At 47.2% G+C, this 27,222-nt stretch overlaps 1 protein-coding gene across 1 annotated transcript in view; it reads left to right on the top strand.

Moving 5' to 3' along the window:
- LOC137357123 (electrogenic sodium bicarbonate cotransporter 4-like) overlaps positions 1-27,222 on the top strand; it is a 69,956-nt gene that overhangs the window by 8,281 nt on the left and 34,453 nt on the right. Inside the window, exons 2-11 of the mRNA XM_068023174.1 lie at positions 1,722-1,882; positions 2,649-2,804; positions 4,912-5,007; positions 5,247-5,302; positions 11,341-11,498; positions 12,141-12,228; positions 12,738-12,892; positions 13,297-13,422; positions 23,274-23,448; positions 26,209-26,342. Of these exons, the coding sequence (XP_067879275.1) occupies positions 1,722-1,882; positions 2,649-2,804; positions 4,912-5,007; positions 5,247-5,302; positions 11,341-11,498; positions 12,141-12,228; positions 12,738-12,892; positions 13,297-13,422; positions 23,274-23,448; positions 26,209-26,342 (1,305 nt within the window). The remainder of the gene's footprint in view (positions 1-1,721; positions 1,883-2,648; positions 2,805-4,911; positions 5,008-5,246; positions 5,303-11,340; positions 11,499-12,140; positions 12,229-12,737; positions 12,893-13,296; positions 13,423-23,273; positions 23,449-26,208; positions 26,343-27,222) is intronic.

Below are 27,222 nucleotides of genomic sequence, written 5' to 3'. Positions count from 1 at the left end.
CCTCAGCCTTCTCTGTTCCAAGGAGAACAACCCCAGCCTATCCAATCTTACCTCATAGCTGCATTTTTCCAGTCCCGGCAACATCCTCATAAATCTCTTCTGTACCCTCTCCAGTACAATGACATCCTTTCTATAATGAGGTGACCAGAACTGCACACTGTACTCAAGTTGTGGCCTAATCAATGAGTTATAAAGTTCCAGCATAACCTCCCTGCTCTGATAGGCTATACCTCAGCTAATAAAGGAAAGGATTCCATATGCCTTCTTAACCACCTTATCGACCTGTCCTGCTACCTTCAGGGATCTGTGGACATTCACTCCAAGATCCCTCACTTCCTCTACACTTCTCAGTATTTTCGTATTTCAGGCCTCCAGTTTCCTCCTCAAAACTCTCTGCCTCTCTATCTTCCATTAAGACTCAGCTGAAAATAAATCTCTTTGGCCAGGGGTTTGGTGACCTGTCCTTTGGCTCAGTGTCAATTTTTCTCTGCTCACCCTCCTGTGAGGCACCTTGGGATGTTTTACTATGTTAAAGGTGCTATATAAATGTTGCTTGTATTTCAGGTCAATGACCTTCCATCAGGTCACTAATCTGAAATGTTAACTTTGTTTCCCTCACTACAGATGCTGCCTGACTCACTGAGTAGTTCCAGCATCTTGTTTTTGTTTCAGATTTCCAGCATCCACCGTATTTTACTTCGATCTAAATATTGTTGTTGTAGTCATATCAGGTTCAGGGCGCTAATACACAATGCTAAGTCAGAGGCTGAATTTCTGTTACTAAAACCTACGTGAAAAAGCCTCTTTGAAATGTATGTTGTTATGACCAGGTGAGAAAGAGGTCTAGGGTTCCCTTTCAGCCTTCACCTGGTCTCACTGTGATAGGGTTTAATTTTAAACACACCGTGTTTTTAGCTCCCCCTTGGTGAATCCTTGTTCACCGCTTTCCAGTTCTGAGGCAAAGAAACCAGCACAATCAGACTTTCTTAGGTTTAAAGAAGAAAAGTGAAATAAACTTATACCCGAATTGGGTTAACGCCTATGGATACACGCCGCGCTCCACACTAGCATGCATATGCGATATTCACATGCAAATAGAGAGACACAAAAGAGCAGAAGAAATAAAGTGGAAAGGTTTGAAGCAATATCTGAAGAGTTGTTGTTATGGTTCTTTGAGCTCACTGTAGAGTCCTTGATTGTCGGTAGATCCTGCTTTTCGTTGGGGCCCAGTAGTCTTCTAAAACCTTGTTCGCTGTAGGAGACTTTTCTCTCCAGGGGTTCATGTGTCTTCAATGGATTCAGAGGCTTGTGAGGAAGAGATGGGAGCAGACAGGAGAGGCTGTGTCGAGCCAGCCAGGAGAGGTCTTTACAGTCCAGGAGCAAACAGCTTTCTGCAGACTCTCAGTTCAAACTGTACAATTCAGAAACCCCCAGGTTGCCAAGCAGGTTAGTCATGTGACTAACTGGTCTGACCACGTCTTGGCACTGTGTATTGTATCATCTTAGCAGGGAATGGAATGTGCATCCCTGCCTTCAATGTCTGTCAGTATGTAAATGTGCTTTTTCCAGCCAAGGTCTGGCAGTCCTTGTAACAGGCCTTCTCTTCTTTCCAGCAACAAATTGAAATTTAATGTCCACGTGGCAAAATTAATATGCCTCATTCTTGGCAGGTGGGGGCCTGCATGACAATGTGCTAAATCTTTCTCACTCTCTCTTTCAAGATGGGTAAAATTTGAAGAGAAGGTAGAGGAAGGAGGCGAGAGATGGAGTAAACCTCATGTGTCTACATTATCTCTACACAGTCTGTTTGAGCTGCGGACATGCCTCCAGACAGAGACAGTACTGTTAGACTTGGATGGATATTCATTACCACAGATAATAGGTAAGACACTGTTTTCATGTCCTTTGCTGTGAACTGGTTAAAAATCTTTCAAACCAAGTAAGTCAGTGCACATGACCGAGAGTATAATCTGTGTGAAAATGTTTCCAACTGAATGAAAATAATGCAGGAAGTCTTCTAGTTTCTCCCACTCATCACTATGCCAAAACCATATGGCAACATTACTGTTAATTCTATTAAATATGACAATAGTCAGACGCTAAGTGTGCTCAATTAACATTTTAATAAAGGTTTGGATAAGCTGGAGTTCTACCGCCTTCAAAATAGATGTTGCAGACAGGTCCTTATAAAGGTGTACAAAATATTTAACAGAATAGAGCAATACTTTCCGATACAGCAGGATAAGAGGTTTGAGGGTTTGAAGACAAATTTATGACAGATGCCAGGAACATATCAATAGTTGGAGCATCTTGTCAGGAAGTCTGGTTGGGGCCAGTACACTGTTGGAATGGGAAGATGGTAGATTTAGCATTGTGGAACGAGAAGATGAAGTGGGCTGAAATATCTTCATCCAAGTATAGATCTTCTGATCTTGTAGCAAAGTGCCAGAGTTACTGCAGAATGGAAGGATGTAAGTTTGCACCCCTAGTTTCCCACCTGTTCATTCAGGGTTCATACATAACTTGAGAGGTGGAAAAGCTAAATATTTTCTTATTAAAAGCAAGGTAACAAAAGACCATTCGGCCCACTAATGACTAGACATGAAATGACCAGTGTGACAGAATGACTAAGAGATCTCTAATTACAGATGACATCATTGACAAGCAGATTGAAGATGGACTTATTAAAGCAGAGGTACGAGAACAGATAGCGTACATCCTCCTGAGAAAGCATCGTCACCAAACCAAGAAACCCATCCATCGCTCCCTAGTTGACATTGGGAAATCATCAACAGCATCGTCAGGTAAAGAGAGCAGCCCAGCCATGCATGATGTGGTACTGAGGTATTCGCAACAAACAGTTTATGGATCAGAAACAAACAGTTGGGCATGGGCTTTATCTGTCTTTTCATTTCTCAGTTATGAACAGAATTCACAGTTGGAGTAATTCCCACATTGACAGCAATGCCTCAGTTATAAGCAACATTCTGACTCGCTGTGGAAAGGGCCTCGATTATCAAAAGAAAACCCTGAATCATTTTCAGTTTCACCATCAGCTCACTTTCTTCTCATTTGTTACTACCCTGTTACACTCAAAACCAATTCCTTTATTTTAGCAATTATTATGTCAGATTGTGCATTTTATAAATTATTTGAAAAGCATAACGTCATCAAAATTCTTTGAGTATGCAATTTTATGTCAGTCCCTTTCTCAATATTCACTCCATTCCTTTCTGTGACTAATTTGTAGTTTTTGTAACTTCGAGATAATTTCTGAACACACCAGATTGGAGGTGCCAGTTCAATGCCTGACCAAAATATCATCAACTTAAGAGAAGGGCTGCACTCATAGTTACAGGAGTTAAGCTATTCAGCTCCCTGACCCTGTTCCACCATTCAATTAACTCATGAATAACCTGTGCCTCTACTCCATTGACCCACCTTTTCTCTCAGCTCTTGATACCCTCACCTGAGAAAAATAGATCGATCTCACAACTGAAAATTTCAATCGACTCAGCATCCATAGCCTTTTGGGAGAGAGTTTCAGAACGTACTCTCATAATATCCGTGAATATAGTGAGTTTGCACTGAGAAGACTATGGGGACAATTGGTCAGTTGTCATGTATTCATACTGAATCAGGGTCGACAATCTGGTAGGCTTTAAGAGGCTCATCAAACACCAGGCTTTTTACAGAATTATCTGTGCTCTGAATGATGGGAATAAAAAGGATTCTGACCAACAAGGTAGTGGAACATGATGAATCTGGACCAGGAAGGGTATTTGTGTCTGTTACTTTCCTACATGTTGATTTCCTAATAATTGTTTCAACAGTCATAGGGAGGGACCAAGCAGAAGCGTGGCACCATTGGGAGGGATTGCTGAGAAAAGAAACCAAAGGGACGGTAATCCTGGGCATATCTCACGTACCTTGTAGCACCTCAACTTCGAGCAGTAATGACACTGAAGCCTGTTGCTTGCTAACTTTAACTCCGCCATTTGGTACAGTACGTGAGATTATAAAGGGAGTAGCTTAAACACACAGAATGGTTGGACATCCTGTACAAGCAGTGCTTTGTGTCTGGGATATTGCCATTCTCACCTTGTGTTACAATATACAAGTGTATGATCTCTGCGCTTCTCCAATTTTAGCCTCTTGCACATCCCCAATTTTCTTTGCAGCATCAATGATGGGCATTTCTTCAGCTGCCTGGACCTTAACCTCTGGAATTCCCTTCCTGAACCTCTCCACTTCTCTACCTCTCTCTCCTGATTTAAGACACTCCTTAAAACCTATTTCTTGGAGCAAACTTTTGGTCACTTTTCCTAAAATCTCCTTTTGCTGCTCAGCGTCAAAGTTTGTTTGATAACACTCCTGTGAAATGCCTTGCGATGTTTTACTGTGCTAAAAAGTGCCATATAAATGTACGTTGCTGTTGTTATATTGCTTCAGGGCTGCAGATAATGCAGCAATACACATGAATGGAAAAGACAGGTGGGAGTTACTTTTCTCTGAACACTATCTGCCAGCTGGAAGAGAACAGAGTTTGGGCAAGGCTCTATTCCACTCTTGGCTAGTGTAAGTCTTCAGCACAAATGTGCCAGTGAGAATTTGACAGTCTGGCTGAGGCAGAAAAGCAGGGCTAATATACGGACTACAGATCATCTCACAGATGACCAAAGGTTATGACAGCAGAGCGATAGGATTACTGTGCATGCTTTATCTTGTATGGGGCTGACACTGGCATCTGAAGCAGGCAGTGCCCAGTCAGAACAGATAGAGAAAGAAATCTTGTTTTCTTGCAATGATTGTTTCATGAACACACATTCCAATGGTGCCCTTCACTAACTATATCTCTTTGTTTCTTTCCGTTTGAATTACTTTCTGTTTGAATTACTACGCTGCCCGCAGCTCGTAGTCCCAACCGAATCCCTGGCACTGGGACAAACTTTTACCGCTCTACTGAAGACTTGGGGATGAGGCAGGCTCCCAGTTATGGAAGGCTACGTAAGTCACCTACCAAGTTACCCGGTGACTGGGTAACTAAGATGGAGGCACCGCATGCAGCCTACATGCATACAACCTTTTCCAAAGAAACTACTCGCCAATAAATTGAAGGATTTCCTTCAATTCTGAAATGCCAACTCATTCCAACCACTGTCTCCTCAACCCTGTCTATTTTTCTTCGAGATACCCATGTGACTTCCAAATGAAGTGAGGTAATGATGTATTTTCCTTTATTAAAGGTCGTGCTCAAAGCAGAAGTATGAATGATATTGCAGATACGCCCAGCACAGATCAGGTAAGTCTCAATCATGGACCAATGGATGGAAACTGTCATCATGTACTCTTTTTCTGAACTATTGTCATCATTGTGTTAGCTGAAACTTTCCTGACAGAACTTTCCCTGCATAGAACAGCGAAACTCTCCTCTTTCCCTGGGTGCTGCATTAGCCAAGGTGCAGGAAAGGCAACTCTAATTGTCTCAGTGCCCCTGGCAGTGAGAAGGAGAAAAGAAACATTCTCCTGAGAGGTATCTCATGAATCCTGCTGGAATGTAGGACTTCAGGTAAAGAGAGCAATTACTTGAGATGCAATACCCTTACCGCACCACTGCTATGGGCTAGCAACTGGTAATCCAACCATGCTCTCAGTCACAGAACATTGTGTGGCAGGAATTCGAAGACTAAGTCAAAGGTAAATTAATCATTGTTAACCCAAGTGGAAGTTCAGAGCTTACTCAGAAGTCTCCCTGCTTTGGGTTGTGAACAAACAGGGCCTCCAAATCCAGCTTTAGTGTTTGCAGTACATCCAGCTCACTCGAATCCATCCTATTTTTGTGCCTTCACAGCAAATTAAGCAAGGTTTTTTTCCCTCAGTATCCAACGCTTTAACCTATCCTTGTAAAAATTAATCTCTCTGTAGTAAAGTGGAGCCTGGTTCTATCCAGTAGCTTGGATTGTGACTGTACCTGACTGATATCAGAAGGATAGTGATTGCTGATGTGCACTTGCAATGCTGAGCAGCACTGTACAGTACTCACCAGCTTTTAGTGTCACTAGTGGAGCAGGCTCGATGGGCCAAATGGCCTACTTCTGCTCCTAATTCGTGTGTTCATGCCTTCCAGATGTGGTGCTGCCAAAAAAAATTAATTGTGCTTTTTATGTTGTTCTGTTGATCAACCCAAAAGCAGGAGTACTGAGGTCTGTTCAGTATCCACCAGCCCAGTGAACAGCTGAAAGGCTCGTAATATAGAAACACACGATGGGATACAGCTAAAACATTTCACAAAACACTCTATTTAGTTTAGGGGGAATACTTTTGTCACAGCAGGTATGCAGAGAGTAAGGGAAGGGGAGGTGCAGGCGGAGATGGAGTTTCTCCAGTAACGCTCGCTCTTCTCTGAGCATGTTAGATTGATGATCTGTAGTCCTCCAGAAGACTGTTCAACAGCCCATTCCTCATGTTAGAGGCTCAGCATTGAGTTTCAATAGACTGGTAAGCTGTGAGAGGCATCACAGCCAAGCCAGATGCTGTCCTCACCACTCACTGGGCAGCAGCAATCAAAACAGGCTTCAGGTCTACCTTCCCCTCCCGAACGCAGGGCACTGAAACTCCATTGCAGCACGCCTGCAAAAGTTTGACCTGGCCATTTCCTGGATAAATGGCTCAGTATTGTTGTATGATTGCCTTGAAGATCTCAGCATGCTAATGAGCTAAGTACCAGGATGTAGTCATGTGACTACAAGCCAGCGTCACTCTGCAACTGTAACACCTAGAGGACGGGTCTGTAAATAGTTTGCTCTGTACTGTACATACTGGTTTAGCTGTTGATAAACCTTTTAGAGAACTTCAGCAAACTGGACTCCACGTATCTCATTTATGTTGCGTCAGACAACATAAAGAACTCATTACAAGTCACACAGCACATGATACATTTACAATGTTGAAGTGGATGTGTATTTGTTAAGCAACCAACAAATTATATCAAATTCCCAGATCTCTTTGGAATCTCAGACATGCACGTGCAGTTTGCTTCCTGGACTGAGCCCTCAACGCTACCAGGTAGCCCAGCATTGAAAAGAAAACTTACACAGCAAAACTCTCAGGTGCTGAGGGATTGTTAAAAGTCTCTGTCGGCTTGTTCATTGACTCGGATATTTCCCTACATCCTTTCGGTTTTTGCATTGCACCTCCAGTTATCCAGTTTATCTTCAAAAGAACATAAAACCTTTCAGTCAGTTAAATATTATGATTCATCCTAATATAAGACTAAAAGATGCCATGACACCATTGAACGAAGAACAAGTAGTTCTCCTAGAACTCTTATCAACATTCTTTTCTCTTCCAACAAAAGATCACTGTTCTTGTTGTTTGTGAGATCTCGGGAAAATTGGCAGCCACATTTGTCTACATAAGAGTAGTGACTATATCTGGAGTAATTCATTGGTTGTTAAGGTCTGGAGATGTCTTGAGAAGCTTTTTTTGACTTTTAAAAGGGTGTACCTATTAGTGAATGGCTGAGAAAGGAGATGGAGCAGCAGTGCTGTGTATTTTCTGACAGAATGATGAACTAGATTTATCATCATTGCAGTCACAAACAAATAAAAAGGGTGTTGAGCATTTGATCAAACTCTTCCAATCAACCACTGAGTTTAAAAAGCTCATCAATGTTTGAGAAAAACATAGGGCTCATGCTATAAGAAGTTACAACCAAACATACAAACTTGATAGACAGGGAAAAAGCCTCTGGTTCATCCAGCCTGTCCCACATAATTGTAATGCCTCAAACATCACAATATTTACATGCCCCACCCCACCTGAAGTCACATAATTTCCTGACACAGGTCTGCCATGATCTAATTGAATAGGACAACATGCTTGAGGGGCTGAATGGCCTATTTCTGTCCTGTGGCCCTATGAGCAAGGTGACAAAATACATTAAAAATCTAATTCGGGGAAGAAAGGTGGAAAATTTCACTCCGACCCCCTGAAGTCATCAAACTAGTTCAGGAGACTCGATGATTGAAAAATGTAAGCAGGCAGCATGTTGCAGCTGATGGGTGTCACTTCAGAAACTGATCATCTGGAGCATGTCATCACATCCATGGAACAAGTGATGAGCTATACTTCATGGCAAATTATGGGCAAAGTTTTTATCAGCATATTCGAGTTTTAGTAACAAGGAATGACTTTGTAATTTTGGGAGAGTTCTGGGTAAGATGGACCTCATCAAACCAATACTGTTGCTCCATTTAACAAAGGCTTCATGCATCAGACTGGAGAGGTTATTTTTAAAAAAAAACACGTGGATTTCGTCTCAATATTAAATTGTTATCCTTTGAAATCAAGTCATTTTTTTTCCTCCTGTCAAATACAAATGCTGTGTACACCGTGTATGCCCCAGAAGTCAGTCTTTAAAAATCCACATCATAAACTCTTACCTTTCTGTAATGTTATCTTTGAAGCTTGAGTCATATTAGTCTCACAGTGTCTGGTAGAAGATGAAGGAAGCCATCGTCATGGACTGTCTGAACATTAGCTCAGTTCCCTCACACTATTGGGCTCAGAATTAGGTTGAAGGCAGCAGTCAAAAACACAGGCACAATGAAGATATCGGTACATGATTCCTCTGAGGCATTGAACATCAGATGGTGAGGGTTTTCCAATACACCGTCTCATGCTGTGAGATGAATACATCAAAGCTGCTACCAGTGGTTATTCTTCATTGGTGAGCCTGAGTAGAATGCTTGCAGGTTATGCCAGCATGGACAGTCCAGTCAAAACCATGTCCTTATGGATCCACACGGATCATTGGACAGCAACCAGGAGTGAGGGTAATGCCTCATTCTTCCCCTCCCCAAGAACATATGCTGCTGTAGCAGAGAGCAGTTAAGTCAGTACAGTATGGGAATCAAGCCTAGGGCTGTCTGATTTGCTCTAAAACAGATGGCACCTTTATCCAATTTTTGACACAGCAGGAAGCTTTCTTTAAAAGGAGTCCAGGTACAACATATCAAAGTGAATACATTGATATTGAGTAACGGAAAGAACAGATATGTTCAACAACTCAATGCAATACATCTCAAGACTCATATCGTCACTAAATAAACCCATGTTGAACTTTTTTGCCTGTGATTTTCAAACATTGGCAACTTAGAAAAAGGTTGTAGAAAAATGGTCAAAGAAATAAAGAAAATAATAACGCTTGATTCACCTCGGTTTAGTTTTCATAAAATATGCCACATTTTTAAATTGTTAATCAGATTATGAAGTAGCAGATTGCCATTGACTGGAATCACGAGGATGGAGCTTAGTCCTGTGCTCACATTCCTGACTACACACCCTGCTTATAGCCCTCATCACGTTGGCTGGCTAAATATTGAATGATATAGGGTCCAGTAGCAGTCAACATGTACAGAGAGCTTGTCAGAGATATAGGGAAGATATTTAGATCCCGCTGGGGCAGGTGAGCAGTAAAAATAACACCACCAGCCAGCGTGCCGGTTCCCACTTCCATTTTTCCAGAGGCAGGATTGATGGGGGGGTGGTTGGTGGCGGGGCTACCTACCCACAAGCATTGGGTAACCAATTTCAGTCATCAAAAGCCAATTGAGGCCTACTGAAGGAAGTGGACTGGAACTTTCCAGTCAGCCTCCAGGTCCCGCAGACGGTAGGAGACAATTTAGCTCCCTGGAGAAGGAGAGCCAGCAGTAGACTGGGGGTGCCAACGCTTCAGGCAGTCTTAGTGGCACAGTGGTGGCCTGGCTGAAAAGGCCCTTTTTTAACTTGACATTTTAAAAAGTTGGAGAGGGTGCCTCTATTTTGGGGTGCCCTCTCTCTCACTCACCTGCCACAGCATCCTGCTGCTGTTATCTATTGGCCTTTGAGATCTGAGAGTCCTCCTGCCAACTTTGATTAATTAGACAGCAAGCACCACCTCCCCAGCCACCAATTGGCAATTTGTGGAAAGTCACAAATGAGTGACTGTTTCGACATAGTGCGGGACTTCAGACCCCCATTTGAGCCTGATGGTGTGGTCCTGAAACCCACAGGAAAATCCTTCCCCTGGAGCATAAAGGTTTGGCCCTGTTTATTTTGCAAAGTAAGTTTATAGCTCTGTTGTTGTGCTTTACTGCAAGTCTATTTTAAAGGGGAAACCTTGGTTCTTATCCAAACCCTGAACTTTAACCACCTTTATGGGCTCTTTAATGGTGTCTGGGTCATGCAGCCAAATACCCTCAAAGTCACAAAGAATTGTCATTTAGGAACATAGCAGCAGGAGTAGGCCACCCAGACCATCAAGCCTGTCCCGCCATCCAACTAGATCATGGCTGATCATCTACCTCAATGCCACTTTCCTGTGCGATCCCTAAATCTCTTAGGATCACGGGAAATAGGAGCAGGAGAAGGCCATTTGGCCCATCGAGCCTGTCCCACCATCCAACTAGATCATGGCTGATCATCTACCTCAATGCCACTTTCCTGCGCTATCCCTAAATCTCTTAGGATCATGGGAAATAGGAGCAGGAGAAGGCCATTTGGCCCATTGAGCCTGTCCCGCCATCGAACCAGATCATGGCTGATCATCTACCTCAACGCCACTTTCCTGCGCTATCCCTAAATCTCTTAGGATCATGGGAAATAGGATTAGGAGAAGGCCATTCAGCCCGTCGAGCCTGCTCCGCCATCCAACCAGATCATGGCTGATCATCTACCTCGATGCCATTTTCCCCCACTCTCTCTCCTCATAAGACATTCCTGCCATCCCAGGGATTATTCTGATGAACCTCCATTGCATTCCCTCTATGGCAATGCTTGTTCAGTTGTCTTAGAAGAATGGGATTCCAGGTGATGCAATGCTTTGGTTCAAACAGTTAATTATTCAATGAACCAGCCAGCCACGGCAACACTAGATTTTGGTAACTAGCCCAAGATTTCAAAATTGGACAGATGATATCAGGTGCAACAAAGTTTGTAACCGGTGTCGGAAACTTTGCTTCCTTCTTTTGTTAAAAACTGTGAAAGCAAATGTTCTTCAGGTATCCTGTTCCTGGAGTCAATTTGAAGCTTTGTCTGCACTTTCTACTGACTGGTTGTCACATGCTGAAAGCACAATGGAGCTCAGCAGTATGCATTCGATAAGCAACCTTCCTTCTGCACTGGGGACAGGCAAACTGCAGGAATAATTGGCCAGTCATCCAAAAGCAAAACCAAATGGATTCAAAACAATTTCTAGTTCATGGCCACAGAGCCTCAATATTCTTCTCCTTTATCACCTTCTGCTTTGCAGAAATCCACTATTCTGAATTCCAACACAGATATCTTTAATTCTTGCAGCTTAAGAATAAATTCAAGAAGAAAATACCTCGCGACTCAGAAGCCTCAAATATCCTTGTAGGAGAAGTCGACTTTCTGGATAAGCCATTTGTAGCCTTTGTCCGTCTCTTGCAGTCAACAATGTTGGGTGGACTGACAGAAGTGGCAGTTCCAACAAGGTACACCTAGAGGGAATGTTGATGAGCTGAGTGTAAAAATAATACTGCACAATTGAGATGTACATGCTGTCATCTATGGACATTTTAGAAGCGATGTTAACTTGCTGTTTTGAAGCATTGTGTTGCACAGTTCCATCTGCTGAATTTCAGATGGGCTGCAATTTCATTTCACAAATTGAATGAATTCAAAATAATATGATAGGTTGGCCCTCAAATTTAACTTAATCGAGACTTACCACGAAGTAGTGATTTCCTTCACTTCCCTTTGTGTAGATTGTTAATAGACTTTGCCAAATTTCCCAACAAGATTGCAGGCCGATGATTCAGTTCGTTTGAAACATGGTTTTCAGCTGACATGGATAATTATTGTGTTGAACTGAGAAGTGAATCATCTGTTTGATAGCTGACACATGGTTCAGTGCTGGTGCTTATTCCATCTGGGACCTCTTTGCAGGTCAATTAGCTTTCTGTTGAGGTGTATTAAATGATGTCAGGTCAGATACAAGCTGCGTGTAGTGGGTATGCAGCCAAACTTATGATTATGCTTCAATTTCAAAAGAGTACACATCCTGCAGAACAAAGACAGAGGAATTGCCATTATTATGTCCACAGTTTTAACTTTTTGGTATCTTTCCCGAACAGGTTTATTTTTATTCTTTTGGGTCCTCAAGGGAAAGGCAAATCATACAGCGAGATTGGAAGAGCAATGGCAACACTGATGGTTGATGACGTGAGTTATCAAATTAAAACCTATGAGAAAAAGTAGAGCTCGTTGAGCAGGTCAAAGGAAAATGATTACCAGTCTTTTACTTCAGCAAAACCAAGATTCTCACTACTCAGCTGAGTAAATTTAAAGGGTCGAGTGAAAAGATTTATTCCATAGTTTAAGGCCATTTCTGAACCATTTTTTGTGGGGGATTTTCTACTATCACTATCTTGCTGCTAGTTGGTGTCATTTCTTTACTCCCAGCACGAAAGGGTTTCTCAACGGGAATTCCTCTCTTGTAATTTTAGTAAGCAAAGAGCAAAGTTTCTCCAAGAGCAGAAAAAGTAAAGACTGAGTTTGCACCAAAAGCTCAGAAACTTGGTGTTAGATCGTCCTTCTGGACAGCATTCATGGATAGCCCCCCTATTGTCATACTAATTATTCACGTTATTAATGAACTGAATTGAACTGGAGTTGTCTGCAGATTAGTGTGCCTGATATTCACATTCTGCTTTTGTTACACTGGGCTCCAGCTGTTCAGTGATGTGGCTTACAAAGCGAGAGACAGAGATGACTTGATTGCTGGCATCGATGAATTCCTTGATGAAGTCATTGTTCTGCCTCCTGGTGAATGGGATCCTAAGATCAGGATAGAGCCACCCAAGAAAGTAACGCCCGCTGAGAAAAGGTAGGAATTCTTTCAGTCTCACCCATTTGCAGGGCTTCTTCATTGAGATGTGTATGTTATCCTCATGAGAGGGAAAATGGTTCACTTGGAGCATATTCTCTGACTGAAATTTGACCAGTAACAAATCTGTTCTTCTACTCCTTGTTTGATTACCTTAAAACAGAGATCAAAATTCATTGAACACAAACCATTTAACTCTCTCTTTTTTACTCTCTCTCGCTCTTTCTTTCTTTCTCTCTCTCCCTTTCTCTCTCTCGCCCTTTCTCTTTCTCTCTCTCTTTCTTTCTCTGCCTTTCTCTCTTTCACTCTTTTTCTCTCTCTGTCTCACTCTCTCTCTATTTCTCTCTCTGTCTCTCTCCGTCTCTCTCTCTCTTTCTCTCCCCACCTCTGTGTCTCTACAACAGGAAGTCTGTTTACTCTCTAAATGAGTCAGGACAGATGAATGGTTCAGCAGGAGGTGGAGGAGGAAGCGATGATGAAGAAATGCCAGCACCACACGTACTTGGGGAAGAGCTAAGGTGGACAGGAAGGTATACATTTCACTGGATTTATTGCACTGTCGTAGCCATTCAATGCAGCATGTTGGGTTATTAAAGGTTCCAAGGGGATAGACCACCCATCGCCAAGAAATTATAGGAAGATACCACAGCAGTTTATGATATGTGGTGAGCGGGAGTGGGATTGGGTCAGGAGTGCTGGGTAGGAGTTGGATTAGGTTGGGAATGGTGGGCAGGAGAGGGAGTACCCACCATTCCTGACTCAATCCCTCTCCCACTCCTACCCACCATTCCTGACTCAATCCCACTCCCACCCAACATTCCTGACCCAATCCCTCTCCCGCTCCTATCCACCATTCCTGACTCAATCCCACTCCCACTCTTACCCACCACTCCTGACTCAATCCAACTCCCACTCCTACCCACCATTCCTGACCCAATCCCTCTCCCGCTCCTATCCACCATTCCTGACTCAACCCACTCCCACTCCTACCCACCATTCCTGACCCTTTCCCTCTCCACTCCTACCCACCACTCCTGACTCAATTCCACTCCCACTTCTACCCACCACTCCCGACCCAATCCCACTCCCACTCCTCGCCACCATTCCTGACCCATTCCCTCTCCCACACCTACCCACCATTCCTGACCCAATCCCACTCCCACTCCTATCCACCATTCCTGAGCCATTTCCCTCTCCCACTCCTACCCACCACTCCTGACTCAATCCAACTCCCACACCTATCCACCATTCCTGACCCAATTCCTCTCCCACTCCTACCCACCATTCCGGACCCAATCCCACTCCCACTCCTACTCACCATTCCGGACCCAATCCCTCCCCCACTCCCACCCACCACTCCTGACTCAATCCCACTCCCACTCCTATCCAACACTCCTGACCCAATCCCACTCCCACTCACCATTCCTGACCCAATCCCTCTCCCACTCACCATTCCTGACCCAATCCCTCTCCCACTCCGACCCACTACTCCTGACTAAATCCCACTCCTACTCCTATCCACCATTCCTGACTCAATCCCACTCCCACTCCTACGCACCACTCCTGACTCAATCCCACTCCGACCCACCACTCCTGACTCAATCTCACTCCTACTCCTACCACCCATTCCTGACTCAACCCACTCCCACACCTACCCACCACTCCTGATTCAATCTCACTCCTACCCACCATTTCTAACCCAATCCCTCTCCCACTCCTACCCACAATTCCTGTACCAATCCCTCTCCCGCTCCTATCCACCATTCCTGACCCACTCCCACTCGTACCCACCTTTCCCGACCCAATCCCACTCCCACTCCTATCCACCATTCCTGAGCCATTTCCCTCTCCCACTCCTCCCCCCCCACTCCTGACTCAATCCAACTCCCACACCTATCCACCATTCCTGACCCAATCCTTCTCCCACACCTATCCACCTTTCCCGACCCAATCCCACTCCCACTCCTATCCACCATTCCTGAGCCATTTCCCTCTCCCACTCCTCCCCCCCCACTCCTGACTCAATCCAACTCCCACACCTATCCACCATTCCTGACCCAATCCTTCTCCCACACCTATCCACCATTCCTGACCCAATCCTTCTCCCACTCCTACCCACCATTCCTGACCCAATCCCTCTCCCGCTCCTACCCACCATTCCGGACCCAATCCTTCTCCCACTCCTACCCACCATTCCAGACCCAATCCCACTCCCACTCCTACTCACCATTCCGGACCCAATCCCTCTCCCACTCCTACCCACCACTCCAGACTCAATCTCACTCCCATTCTTACCTACCAATCCTGACCCAATCCCTCTCCCACACCTACCCACCATTCCTGACCCAATCCCTCTCCCACACCTACCCACCATTCCTGACTCAATCCCACTCTCACTCCTACCCACTATTCCTGACACAATCCCTCTCCCATTCCTACCCACCACTCCTGACTCAATCCCACTCCCACTCCTACCCACTATTCCTGACACAATCCCTCTCCCATTCCTACCCACCACTCCTGACTCAATCCCACTCCCACTCCTACCCACCATTCCTGACCCAATTCCACTCCCACTTCTACCCACCATTCCTGACCCAAACCCTCTCCCACACCTACCCACCATTCCTGACCCAATCCCACTCCTATCCATCCATTCCTGAGCCATTTCCCTCTCCCACTCCTACCCACCACTCCTGATTCAATCCAAATCCCACACCTATCCACCATTCCTGACCCAATCCCTCTCCCACACCTACGCACCATTCCTGACCGAATCCCACTCCCACTCCTACCCACCATTCCTGACCCAATCCCACTCCTATCCATCCATTCCTGAGCCATTTCCCTCTCCCACCCCTACCCACCACTCCTGACCCAATCCCTCTCCCACTCCTACCCACCATTCCGGACCCAATCCCACTCCTACTCACCATTCCGGACCCAATCCCTCTCCCACTCCTACCCACCACTCCTGATTCAATCCAAATCCCACACCTATCCACCATTCCTGACCCAATCCCTCTCCCACACCTACGCACCATTCCTGACCGAATCCCACTCCCACTCCTACCCACCATTCCTGACCCAATCCCACTCCTATCCATCCATTCCTGAGCCATTTCCCTCTCCCACCCCTACCCACCACTCCTGACCCAATCCCTCTCCCACTCCTACCCACCATTCCGGACCCAATCCCACTCCTACTCACCATTCCGGACCCAATCCCTCTCCCACTCCTACCCACCACTCCTGATTCAATCCAAATCCCACACCTATCCACCATTCCTGACCCAATCCCTCTCCCACACCTACGCACCATTCCTGACCGAATCCCACTCCCACTCCTACCCACCATTCCTGACCCAATCCCACTCCTATCCATCCATTCCTGAGCCATTTCCCTCTCCCACCCCTACCCACCACTCCTGACCCAATCGCTCTCCCACTCCTACCCACCATTCCGGACCCAATCCCACTCCTACTCACCATTCCGGACCCAATCCCTCTCCCACTCCTACCCACCACTCCTGATTCAATCCAAATCCCACACCTATCCACCATTCCTGACCCAATCCCTCTCCCACACCTACGCACCATTCCTGACCGAATCCCACTCCCACTCCTACCCACCATTCCTGACCCAATCACACTCCTATCCATCCATTCCTGAGCCATTTCCCTCTCCCACCCCTACCCACCACTCCTGACCCAATCCCTCTCCCACTCCTACCCACCATTCCGGACCCAATCCCACTCCTACTCACCATTCCGGACCCAATCCCTCTCCCACTCCTACCCACCACTCCTGATTCAATCCAAATCCCACACCTATCCACCATTCCTGACCCAATCCCTCTCCCACACCTACGCACCATTCCTGACCGAATCCCACTCCCACTCCTACCCACCATTCCTGACCCAATCCCACTCCTATCCATCCATTCCTGAGCCATTTCCCTCTCCCACCCACCCACCCACCACTCCTGACCCAATCCCTCTCCCACTCCTACCCACCATTCTGGACCCAATCCCACTCCTACTCACCATTCCGGACCCAATCCCTCTCCCACTCCTACCCACCACTCCAGACTCAATCTCACTCCCATTCCTACCCACCATTCCTGACCCAATCCCTCTCCCACACCTACGCACCATTCCTGACCGAATCCCACTCCCACTCCTACCCACCATTCCTGACCCAATCCCACTCCTATCCATCCATTCCTGAGCCATTTCCCTCTCCCACCCCTACCCACCATTCCTGACCCAATCCCTCTCCCACACCTACCCACCATTCCTGACCCAATCCCACTCCCACACCTACCCACCACTCCTGACTCAATCCCAACTCGCGCCCCTATCCACCATTCCTGACTCAATTCCACTCCCACTTCTACCCACCATTCCTGACCCAAACCCTCTCCCACACCTACCCACCATTCCTGACCCAATCCCACTCCTATCCATCCATTCCTGAGCCATTTCCCACTCCCACCCCTACCCACCACTCCTGACCCAATCCCTCTCCCACACCTACCCACCATTCCTGACCCAATCCCACTCCTATCCATCCATTCCTGAGCCATTTCCCTCTCCCACCCCTACCCACCACTCCTGACCCAATCCCTCTCCCACACCTACCCACCATTCCTGACCCAATTCCACTCCCACTTCTACCCACCATTCCTGACCCAATCCCACTCCTATCCATCCATTCCCGAGCCATTTCCCTCTCCCACTCTTACCCACCACTCCTGATTCAATCCAAATCCCACACCTATCCACCATTCCTGACCCAATCCCTCTCCCACACCTACGCACCATTCCTGACCGAATCCCACTCCCACTCCTACCCACCATTCCTGACCCAATCCCACTCCTATCCATCCATTCCTGAGCCATTTCCCTCTCCCACCCCTACCCACCACTCCTGACCCAATCCCTCTCCCACTCCTACCCACCATTCCGGACCCAATCCCACTCCTACTCACCATTCCGGACCCAATCCCTCTCCCACTCCTACCCACCACTCCTGATTCAATCCAAATCCCACACCTATCCACCATTTCTAACCCAATCCCTCTCCCACTCCTACCCACAATTCCTGTACCAATCCCTCTCCCGCTCCTATCCACCATTCCTGACCCACTCCCACTCGTACCCACCTTTCCCGACCCAATCCCACTCCCACTCCTATCCACCATTCCTGAGCCATTTCCCTCTCCCACTCCTCCCCCCCCACTCCTGACTCAATCCAACTCCCACACCTATCCACCATTCCTGACCCAATCCTTCTCCCACACCTATCCACCTTTCCCGACCCAATCCCACTCCCACTCCTATCCACCATTCCTGAGCCATTTCCCTCTCCCACTCCTCCCCCCCCACTCCTGACTCAATCCAACTCCCACACCTATCCACCATTCCTGACCCAATCCTTCTCCCACACCTATCCACCATTCCTGACCCAATCCTTCTCCCACTCCTACCCACCATTCCTGACCCAATCCCTCTCCCGCTCCTACCCACCATTCCGGACCCAATCCTTCTCCCACTCCTACCCACCATTCCAGACCCAATCCCACTCCTACTCACCATTCCGGACCCAATCCCTCTCCCACTCCTACCCACCACTCCAGACTCAATCTCACTCCCATTCTTACCTACCAATCCTGACCCAATCCCTCTCCCACACCTACCCACCATTCCTGACCCAATCCCTCTCCCACACCTACCCACCATTCCTGACTCAATCCCACTCTCACTCCTACCCACTATTCCTGACACAATCCCTCTCCCATTCCTACCCACCACTCCTGACTCAATCCCACTCCCACTCCTACCCACTATTCCTGACACAATCCCTCTCCCATTCCTACCCACCACTCCTGACTCAATCCCACTCCCACTCCTACCCACCATTCCTGACCCAATTCCACTCCCACTTCTACCCACCATTCCTGACCCAAACCCTCTCCCACACCTACCCACCATTCCTGACCCAATCCCACTCCTATCCATCCATTCCTGAGCCATTTCCCTCTCCCACTCCTACCCACCACTCCTGATTCAATCCAAATCCCACACCTATCCACCATTCCTGACCCAATCCCTCTCCCACACCTACGCACCATTCCTGACCGAATCCCACTCCCACTCCTACCCACCATTCCTGACCCAATCCCACTCCTATCCATCCATTCCTGAGCCATTTCCCTCTCCCACCCCTACCCACCACTCCTGACCCAATCCCTCTCCCACTCCTACCCACCATTCCGGACCCAATCCCACTCCTACTCACCATTCCGGACCCAATCCCTCTCCCACTCCTACCCACCACTCCTGATTCAATCCAAATCCCACACCTATCCACCATTCCTGACCCAATCCCTCTCCCACACCTACGCACCATTCCTGACCGAATCCCACTCCCACTCCTACCCACCATTCCTGACCCAATCCCACTCCTATCCATCCATTCCTGAGCCATTTCCCTCTCCCACCCCTACCCACCACTCCTGACCCAATCCCTCTCCCACTCCTACCCACCATTCCGGACCCAATCCCACTCCTACTCACCATTCCGGACCCAATCCCTCTCCCACTCCTACCCACCACTCCTGATTCAATCCAAATCCCACACCTATCCACCATTCCTGACCCAATCCCTCTCCCACACCTACGCACCATTCCTGACCGAATCCCACTCCCACTCCTACCCACCATTCCTGACCCAATCCCACTCCTATCCATCCATTCCTGAGCCATTTCCCTCTCCCACCCACCCACCACTCCTGACCCAATCCCTCTCCCACTCCTACCCACCATTCCGGACCCAATCCCACTCCTACTCACCATTCCGGACCCAATCCCTCTCCCACTCCTACCCACCACTCCAGACTCAATCTCACTCCCATTCCTACCCACCATTCCTGACCCAATCCCTCTCCCACACCTACGCACCATTCCTGACCGAATCCCACTCCCACTCCTACCCACCATTCCTGACCCAATCCCACTCCTATCCATCCATTCCTGAGCCATTTCCCTCTCCCACCCCTACCCACCATTCCTGACCCAATCCCTCTCCCACACCTACCCACCATTCCTGACCCAATCCCACTCCCACACCTACCCACCACTCCTGACTCAATCCCAACTCGCGCCCCTATCCACCATTCCTGACTCAATTCCACTCCCACTTCTACCCACCATTCCTGACCCAAACCCTCTCCCACACCTACCCACCATTCCTGACCCAATCCCACTCCTATCCATCCATTCCTGAGCCATTTCCCACTCCCACCCCTACCCACCACTCCTGACCCAATCCCTCTCCCACACCTACCCACCATTCCTGACCCAATCCCACTCCTATCCATCCATTCCTGAGCCATTTCCCTCTCCCACCCCTACCCACCACTCCTGACCCAATCCCTCTCCCACACCTACCCACCATTCCTGACCCAATTCCACTCCCACTTCTACCCACCATTCCTGACCCAATCCCACTCCTATCCATCCATTCCCGAGCCATTTCCCTCTCCCACTCTTACCCACCACTCCTGATTCAATCCAAATCCCACACCTATCCACCATTCCTGACCCAATCCCTCTCCCACACCTACGCACCATTCCTGACCGAATCCCACTCCCACTCCTACCCACCATTCCTGACCCAATCCCACTCCTATCCATCCATTCCTGAGCCATTTCCCTCTCCCACGCCTACCCACCACTCCTGACCCAATCCCTCTCCCACTCCTACCCACCATTCCGGACCCAATCCCACTCCTACTCACCATTCCGGACCCAATCCCTCTCCCACTCCTACCCACCACTCCTGATTCAATCCAAATCCCACACCTATCCACCATTCCTGACCCAATCCCTCTCCCACACCTGCGCATCATTCCTGACCGAATCCCACTCCCACTCCTACCCACCATTCCTGACCCAATCCCACTCCTATCCATCCATTCCTGAGCCATTTCCCTCTCCCACCCCTACCCACCACTCCTGACCCAATCCCTCTCCCACTCCTACCCACCATTCCGGACCCAATCCCACTCCTACTCACCATTCCGGACCCAATCCCTCTCCCACTCCTACCCACCACTCCTGATTCAATCCAAATCCCACTCCTACCCACCATTCCTGACCCAATCCCACTCCTATCCATCCATTCCTGAGCCATTTCCCTCTCCCACCCCTACCCACCACTCCTGACCCAATCCCTCTCCCACTCCTACCCACCATTCCGGACCCAATCCCACTCCTACTCACCATTCCGGACCCAATCCCTCTCCCACTCCTACCCACCACTCCAGACTCAATCTCACTCCCATTCCTACCCACCATTCTGACCCAATCCCTCTCCCACACCTACGCACCATTCCTGACCGAATCCCACTCCCACTCCTACCCACCATTCCTGACCCAATCCCACTCCTATCCATCCATTCCTGAGCCATTTCCCTCTCCCACCCCTACCCACCACTCCTGACCCAATCCCTCTCCCACTCCTACCCACCATTCCGGACCCAATCCCACTCCTACTCACCATTCCGGACCCAATCCCTCTCCCACTCCTACCCACCACTCCAGACTCAATCTCACTCCCATTCCTACCCACCATTCCTGACCCAATCCCTCTCCCACACCTACCCACCGTTCCTGACTCAATCGCTCTCCCACACCTACCCACCACTCCTGACTCAATCCCAACTCGCGCCCCTATCCACCATTCCTGACTCAATTCCACTCCCACTTCTACCCACCATTCCTGACCCAAACCCTCTCCCACACCTACCCACCATTCCTGACCCAATCCCACTCCTATCCATCCATTCCTGAGCCATTTCCCTCTCCCACACCTACCCACCACTCCTGACCCAATCCCTCTCCCACACCTACCCACCATTCCTGACCCAATTCCACTCCCACTTCTACCCACCATTCCTGACCCAATCACTCTCCCACTCCTACCCACCATTCCTGACCCAATCCCACTCCTATCCATCCATTCCTGAGCCATTTCCCTCTCCCACTCCTACCCACCATTCCTGACCCAAACCCTCTCCACTCCTATCCACCACTCCTGACTCAATCCCACTCCTACCCACCATTCCTAACCCAATCCCTCACCCACTCCTACCCACCATTCCTGTACCAATCCCTCTCCCGCTCCTATCCAAAATTCCTGACTCAATTCCACTCCCACTTCTACCCACCACTCCAGACCCAATCCCTCTCCCACACCTACCCACCATTCCTGACCCAATTCCACTCCCACTCCTATATATCCATTTATGAGCCATTTCGCTCCCCCACTCCTACCCACCACTCCTGACTCAATCCAAATCCCACACCTATCCACCATTCCTGACCTAATCCCTCTCCCACTCCTACCCACCATTCCGGACCCAATCCCACTCCTACCCACCACTCCTGACCCAATCCCACTCCCACTCCTACCCACCACTCCTGACCTAATCCCACTCCCACTCCTACCCACTTATTCCTGACTCAATCCCACTCCCACTCCGACCCACCATTCCTGACTCAATCCCACTCCCACTCCTACGCACCATTCCTGACCCAATCCCACTCCGACACACCATTCCTGACCCAATCCCTCTCCCACTCCTACCCACTATTCCTGTATCAATCCCTCTCCCGCTCCTATCCACCATTCCTGACTCAACCCACTCCCACTCCTAATCACCACTCCTGACTCAATCCCACTCCTCCCCACCATTCCTGACCCAATCCCTCTCCCACTCCTACCCACCATTCCTGACTCAATCCTACTCCCACTCCTACTCACCATTCCGGACCCAATCCCACTCTCACTCCTGCCCACCACTCCTGACTCAATCCCTCTCCCACGCCTACGCACCATTCCTGACTCAATCCCTCTCCCATTCCTACCCACCACTCCTGACCCAATCCCTCTCCTCGCCAACCACCTTGACAAACAACTTATAAAGTAATAAAGAACACTACTGGATTCAAAAGGCCAAATTCTGGGCTTGTAACTTGTGCATTATTTGGACTAAGGTACCCTACTGCATCAGAATACTGCTATCTATCCCTCCAGTTCTTTGTTGTACAATAGAGTAACATTCAATCTGTTCCATACAGAAAATCAGCACATCGTGAAGGAGTTTGTAATGATCCATTTCAAACTTGAAACAGAGAGAGAGCAGGGGTTCAAAGAGAGAACTGCAAAAAGTAGAATTGGCTTTAGAGTAGTTGGATGTACTAAATTATACATGTGGACATTTTTGGATAGACCAACACTCCTCCAGTTTTCTCTGAAAGAACTGCTGCTACCGACTTACACTCCTGAGTTTGTGTTTCTCACTGACTGCAGGTTTTGCGGAGGGCTGATGCTGGATATTAAAAGGAAACTCCCCTGGTTGCCCAGTGATTTCTATGAAGGATTCCACATTCAGTCCATTTCCACCATCCTCTTCATCTACCTGGGCTGCATTACCAATGCCATCACCTTTGGAGGATTGTTGGGTGATGCAACAGACAATTATCAGGTGATAACTACACCACACTGCTCACTGCCACTTCCACTTCTACTCACCCAAACATACATTCATTCAGAGAATGAGGACCCAAAATAAAAGGGAATAGCTGATTTTCTTTGAAAGTAATAACAAGATTTCAGGTGTTTTTATAAACACGTGTTTTCTGAGAACTCCTTTTATCAAGGAGAAAAGTTTTTTTTTGTTTTGCATGAAAAACATGCCTCCTAATCAACATCTGCCTCCACTGACTGAGGACACAGGTTCAGGCTCAATCACTAGTCAGTCATCTATCGATCCACTTGTGTTAACTGAAAGGGACATTCATCTGAAATCTAGTTATATTTGTTTTACCTCACACATGATTTTGCAAGTATTATGAAGGCTGCTGTGGCAAGATTTTTTTTTCCAAAATATACTTTATTCATAAAAATCTGTAAAGAAAAATACATTACAAGAGTTCAAAACAGCACCAAGTTGACATTCCAAAAAGTGCAAAGGAGATCAGTTTTCTTCAATACAGGAATGAGTTGCCTCACAACCCTTCCATTCCATTTTACCTGCCATATATATTTTACAGCAAACCCATATTTGGTGTACACAGCCCGAGGGATTTTTCATGGGTCCAGCCCCTTAGTTCACTTTGGTGAGGGGACCTTACACAGTGGTCTTTCCCCATTGAGCCTTTGCTGCGGCTGCCCCAAGCTTTAGTGCGCCCCTCAGCACGTAGTCCTAGACCTTGGAATGTGCCAGTCTGCAACACACTCTTTGCGCTGGAAGACCAGCAAGATTTGGGCAGACCAAAGAGCGTCTTTCACCGAATTGATGGTCCTCCAGCAGCAGTTGATGTTTATCTCGGTGTGCGTCCCTGGGAACAGCCCGTAGAGCACGGACTCCTGTGTTACAGAGCTGCTTGGGATGAACCTCGACAAAAACCACTGCATCTCTTTCCACACCTGTTTGGCAAAGACACATTCCAGAAGGAGGTGGGAAAATGTCTCTTCACCACCACAGCCACCTCGAGGGCAGCGTGTGGAGGGGATGAGACTCCAGGCGTGCATGAAGGATCTGATGGGGAGGGCTCTTCTCACCACCAGCCAAGCTACGTCTTGGTGCTTGTTTGAAAGTTCTGGTGATGAGGCGTTCTGCCAAATGACTTTGGCGGTCTGCTCGGGAACCATCCAACAGGATGCTGTGGCCAAGATCTATCAGTTTCTTTGCACTGTTAGTGAGCAGAACATGTGTCACCAGCTGCCACAGTAACCAGCTGGTGCTGTATTCATTCCAGCTTCTGTTCTTGACATTAGCTGAACGAAAAGGCTTTGTTTGTACTTGTAAAATGAAGCACAAAATAGGGCAAGCTTTAAGCTGCTATCCACTTCCACTCACTGACTTTATGACCTTAAGAGATTATACGGAACGGTCCCGATAACAGCCAAGCTGCATATATGCAAATATATGGGTTATGGGAAGCCTTCAGTTTTTAACTGGGTGGTGCAGCTGGAGTGGAAAATCTATTCATTGCCCCGGTGATTCCGGGACATTAATTTACCAGCTGCATTCAATCTTGCATTGAGGGTTCGCAACATTTTCAAGACTTACCTTGAAGCAACAGAGGAGCTCAAGCCTTATTACCATATTGACCTTGTAGGATGCATAGGAGTCGACTGACTTACAAACAATCCGTGCAATGACCACTATGTGCTCCACACAGAAAAAAAAGATAAGGAGACAATTTTCACACAGTGAGTTGTTGTGATCTAGAATGCACTGCCCAAAAGGGTGGTGGAAGCAGATTCAATATTAACCTTCAAAAGAAATTGGATATATAGTTAAAAAGGAAATATTTGGAGGGCTATGGGGAAAGGTCAGAGACAGTGGCACTAACTGGATAGCTTTTTCAAAAATTCAACACAGGTACAACGGACTCGGTGGCCTGCTGTGTTGTAAGATTGTACGCTTCAGAACTCTGAAGAAAATTGAAATTGCCAGATGTTTTAGTCATTTCAGATCACTCAACCTGAAGGGACAATCAAAAAAGCAAATAAAACACTGAGATATATTGCCAAGACAGCACGATTAAAATCCGAGGAAGTGATGCTTAAACTATATGGTACTTTGCTCAGACTAAACCTTGAGGCTCTGCAGAGAGGAGTCAGGACACTGATCCTGAGTGCCAACAGGCTTCATTATGGGCAAAAACATCAGAAACTTCGGCTACTCTCCTTTCAAAAAGAATCAGCTGCAAGTGACCCTCGGTGACATATAGATGATAAATATTGTAAACTAAAGCATACTTCATGTGAAATCATGCCACTTGGAGAAGGGCCACAAACTCAAACGAGTGAAAAACAAATTTAGGAAGCAGATCTTCACACAAAGAGTTTTCACCAAGTGAGATGGAATTCTCCGTAGGGCAAGTGGTGGCAGAAATCCCAGAATCATTGAGAAAATAGATGTTTTCTATTATGGCAGCACTAGATGTTGTGTTCTGGAGGGATGACTAGTGTGGGCCAAATGATCTTCCTCAGCTGAATCTATCAAGTGACCTTGTGAATGACTGTATCATTCTCTTTTACTTAGTACAACGTGAGCAGCAGAAATATAAACATAACCAAATGCCACAGTAAGTGATGGAACAGCCATGCATGAAGTGTGTTGAGTCAGATTAGTTCAAGCTTTGGCAAAAAGTTAATAATCCTTCATTACATCCAATGCAATTGCAACCTAGTGACTTCCACTTCAATCTAACAGACTGTTTTTTTATAACAGGGTGTAATCGAAAGTTTTCTAGGCACTGCCTTCACTGGCGCTGTGTTCTGTTTGTTTGCTGGACAGCCTCTCACCATCCTGAGTAGTACAGGTCCGATACTCATTTTTGAAAAGCTCCTATTTGACTTCAGCAAGTGAGTATTCTGGTCAATTAAACTTCAATGAAGGGAAGTATGTCATTTTCATTACTTCATTGCCAAAAAGAGGCAGATTGATGTGAAGTCCGAATGTTGTTTGAACAGGACAGCAATTCTCCATCATTTAGCAAACCTCAGGAATATGTTGCATGTTTTGAGTTTATAATCAGGCTGAGGTGCTGGGTTTTGTGTGAGGAGTCCTTCGTAAAGGGTTATTTCAATATAATGGTTCGAATTTTCAACTGCTCTTTCAAATGACCTTGAGGAAAATTGTACATCTATTTACAATGTTACTTTGCAGCTCTGAGAGCATTGTTCTTGCTGCAGAGGAACAGCTGTATACAATGGGCCCGGTTTTGCTGCAAAAGTAATGGTCAGGCTAACAGCACTCACTGTTATTAACATGGATATCAGACAGCAACTTCCAGTGACCACACAGTTAAATGCAAACATCCGGAAGTTGCTGTCGGAGTTATCCTGCTACATCTCACTGTCTGATTCACGTTTCAGATGTATTGATGGGGTGACGTCCTTGTACTTACTTCATAGATCTGGACTAAAGTCACTTCAAAGCAAAGTTGTGGTTTGTCCCTTCCAGACCAAATACCATTTAATAGTGTGTTAAGTCTTAATTAATGCAAAACAACCTCTCTGACACTGAGGGCTGGATTGTGAGGGAGGGAGAATGCCTGGAAAGCTCACTGCATTTATTTGAGCAAAACTTTCACTTAATTTGTCCTTTAAATTTTAATGTTCATTCAGGGTTGTCAGCCCTTTAAAAATGGTGCCTGCGCAATGGCACCGGACGCTATTGCCGGCAACAGCTTGCCACCCCCTCCACATCATCGTGGGGGGGACGTGCACCGCGGCCATGCAA

The sequence above is a fragment of the Heterodontus francisci genome, chromosome 47 (genome assembly GCF_036365525.1).
Source record: "Heterodontus francisci isolate sHetFra1 chromosome 47, sHetFra1.hap1, whole genome shotgun sequence".
Classification (NCBI taxonomy): Eukaryota; Metazoa; Chordata; class Chondrichthyes; order Heterodontiformes; family Heterodontidae; genus Heterodontus; species Heterodontus francisci.
The sequence above is the reverse complement of the archived record's forward strand: the minus strand, read 5'-3'. Positions and strand labels throughout refer to the sequence as shown.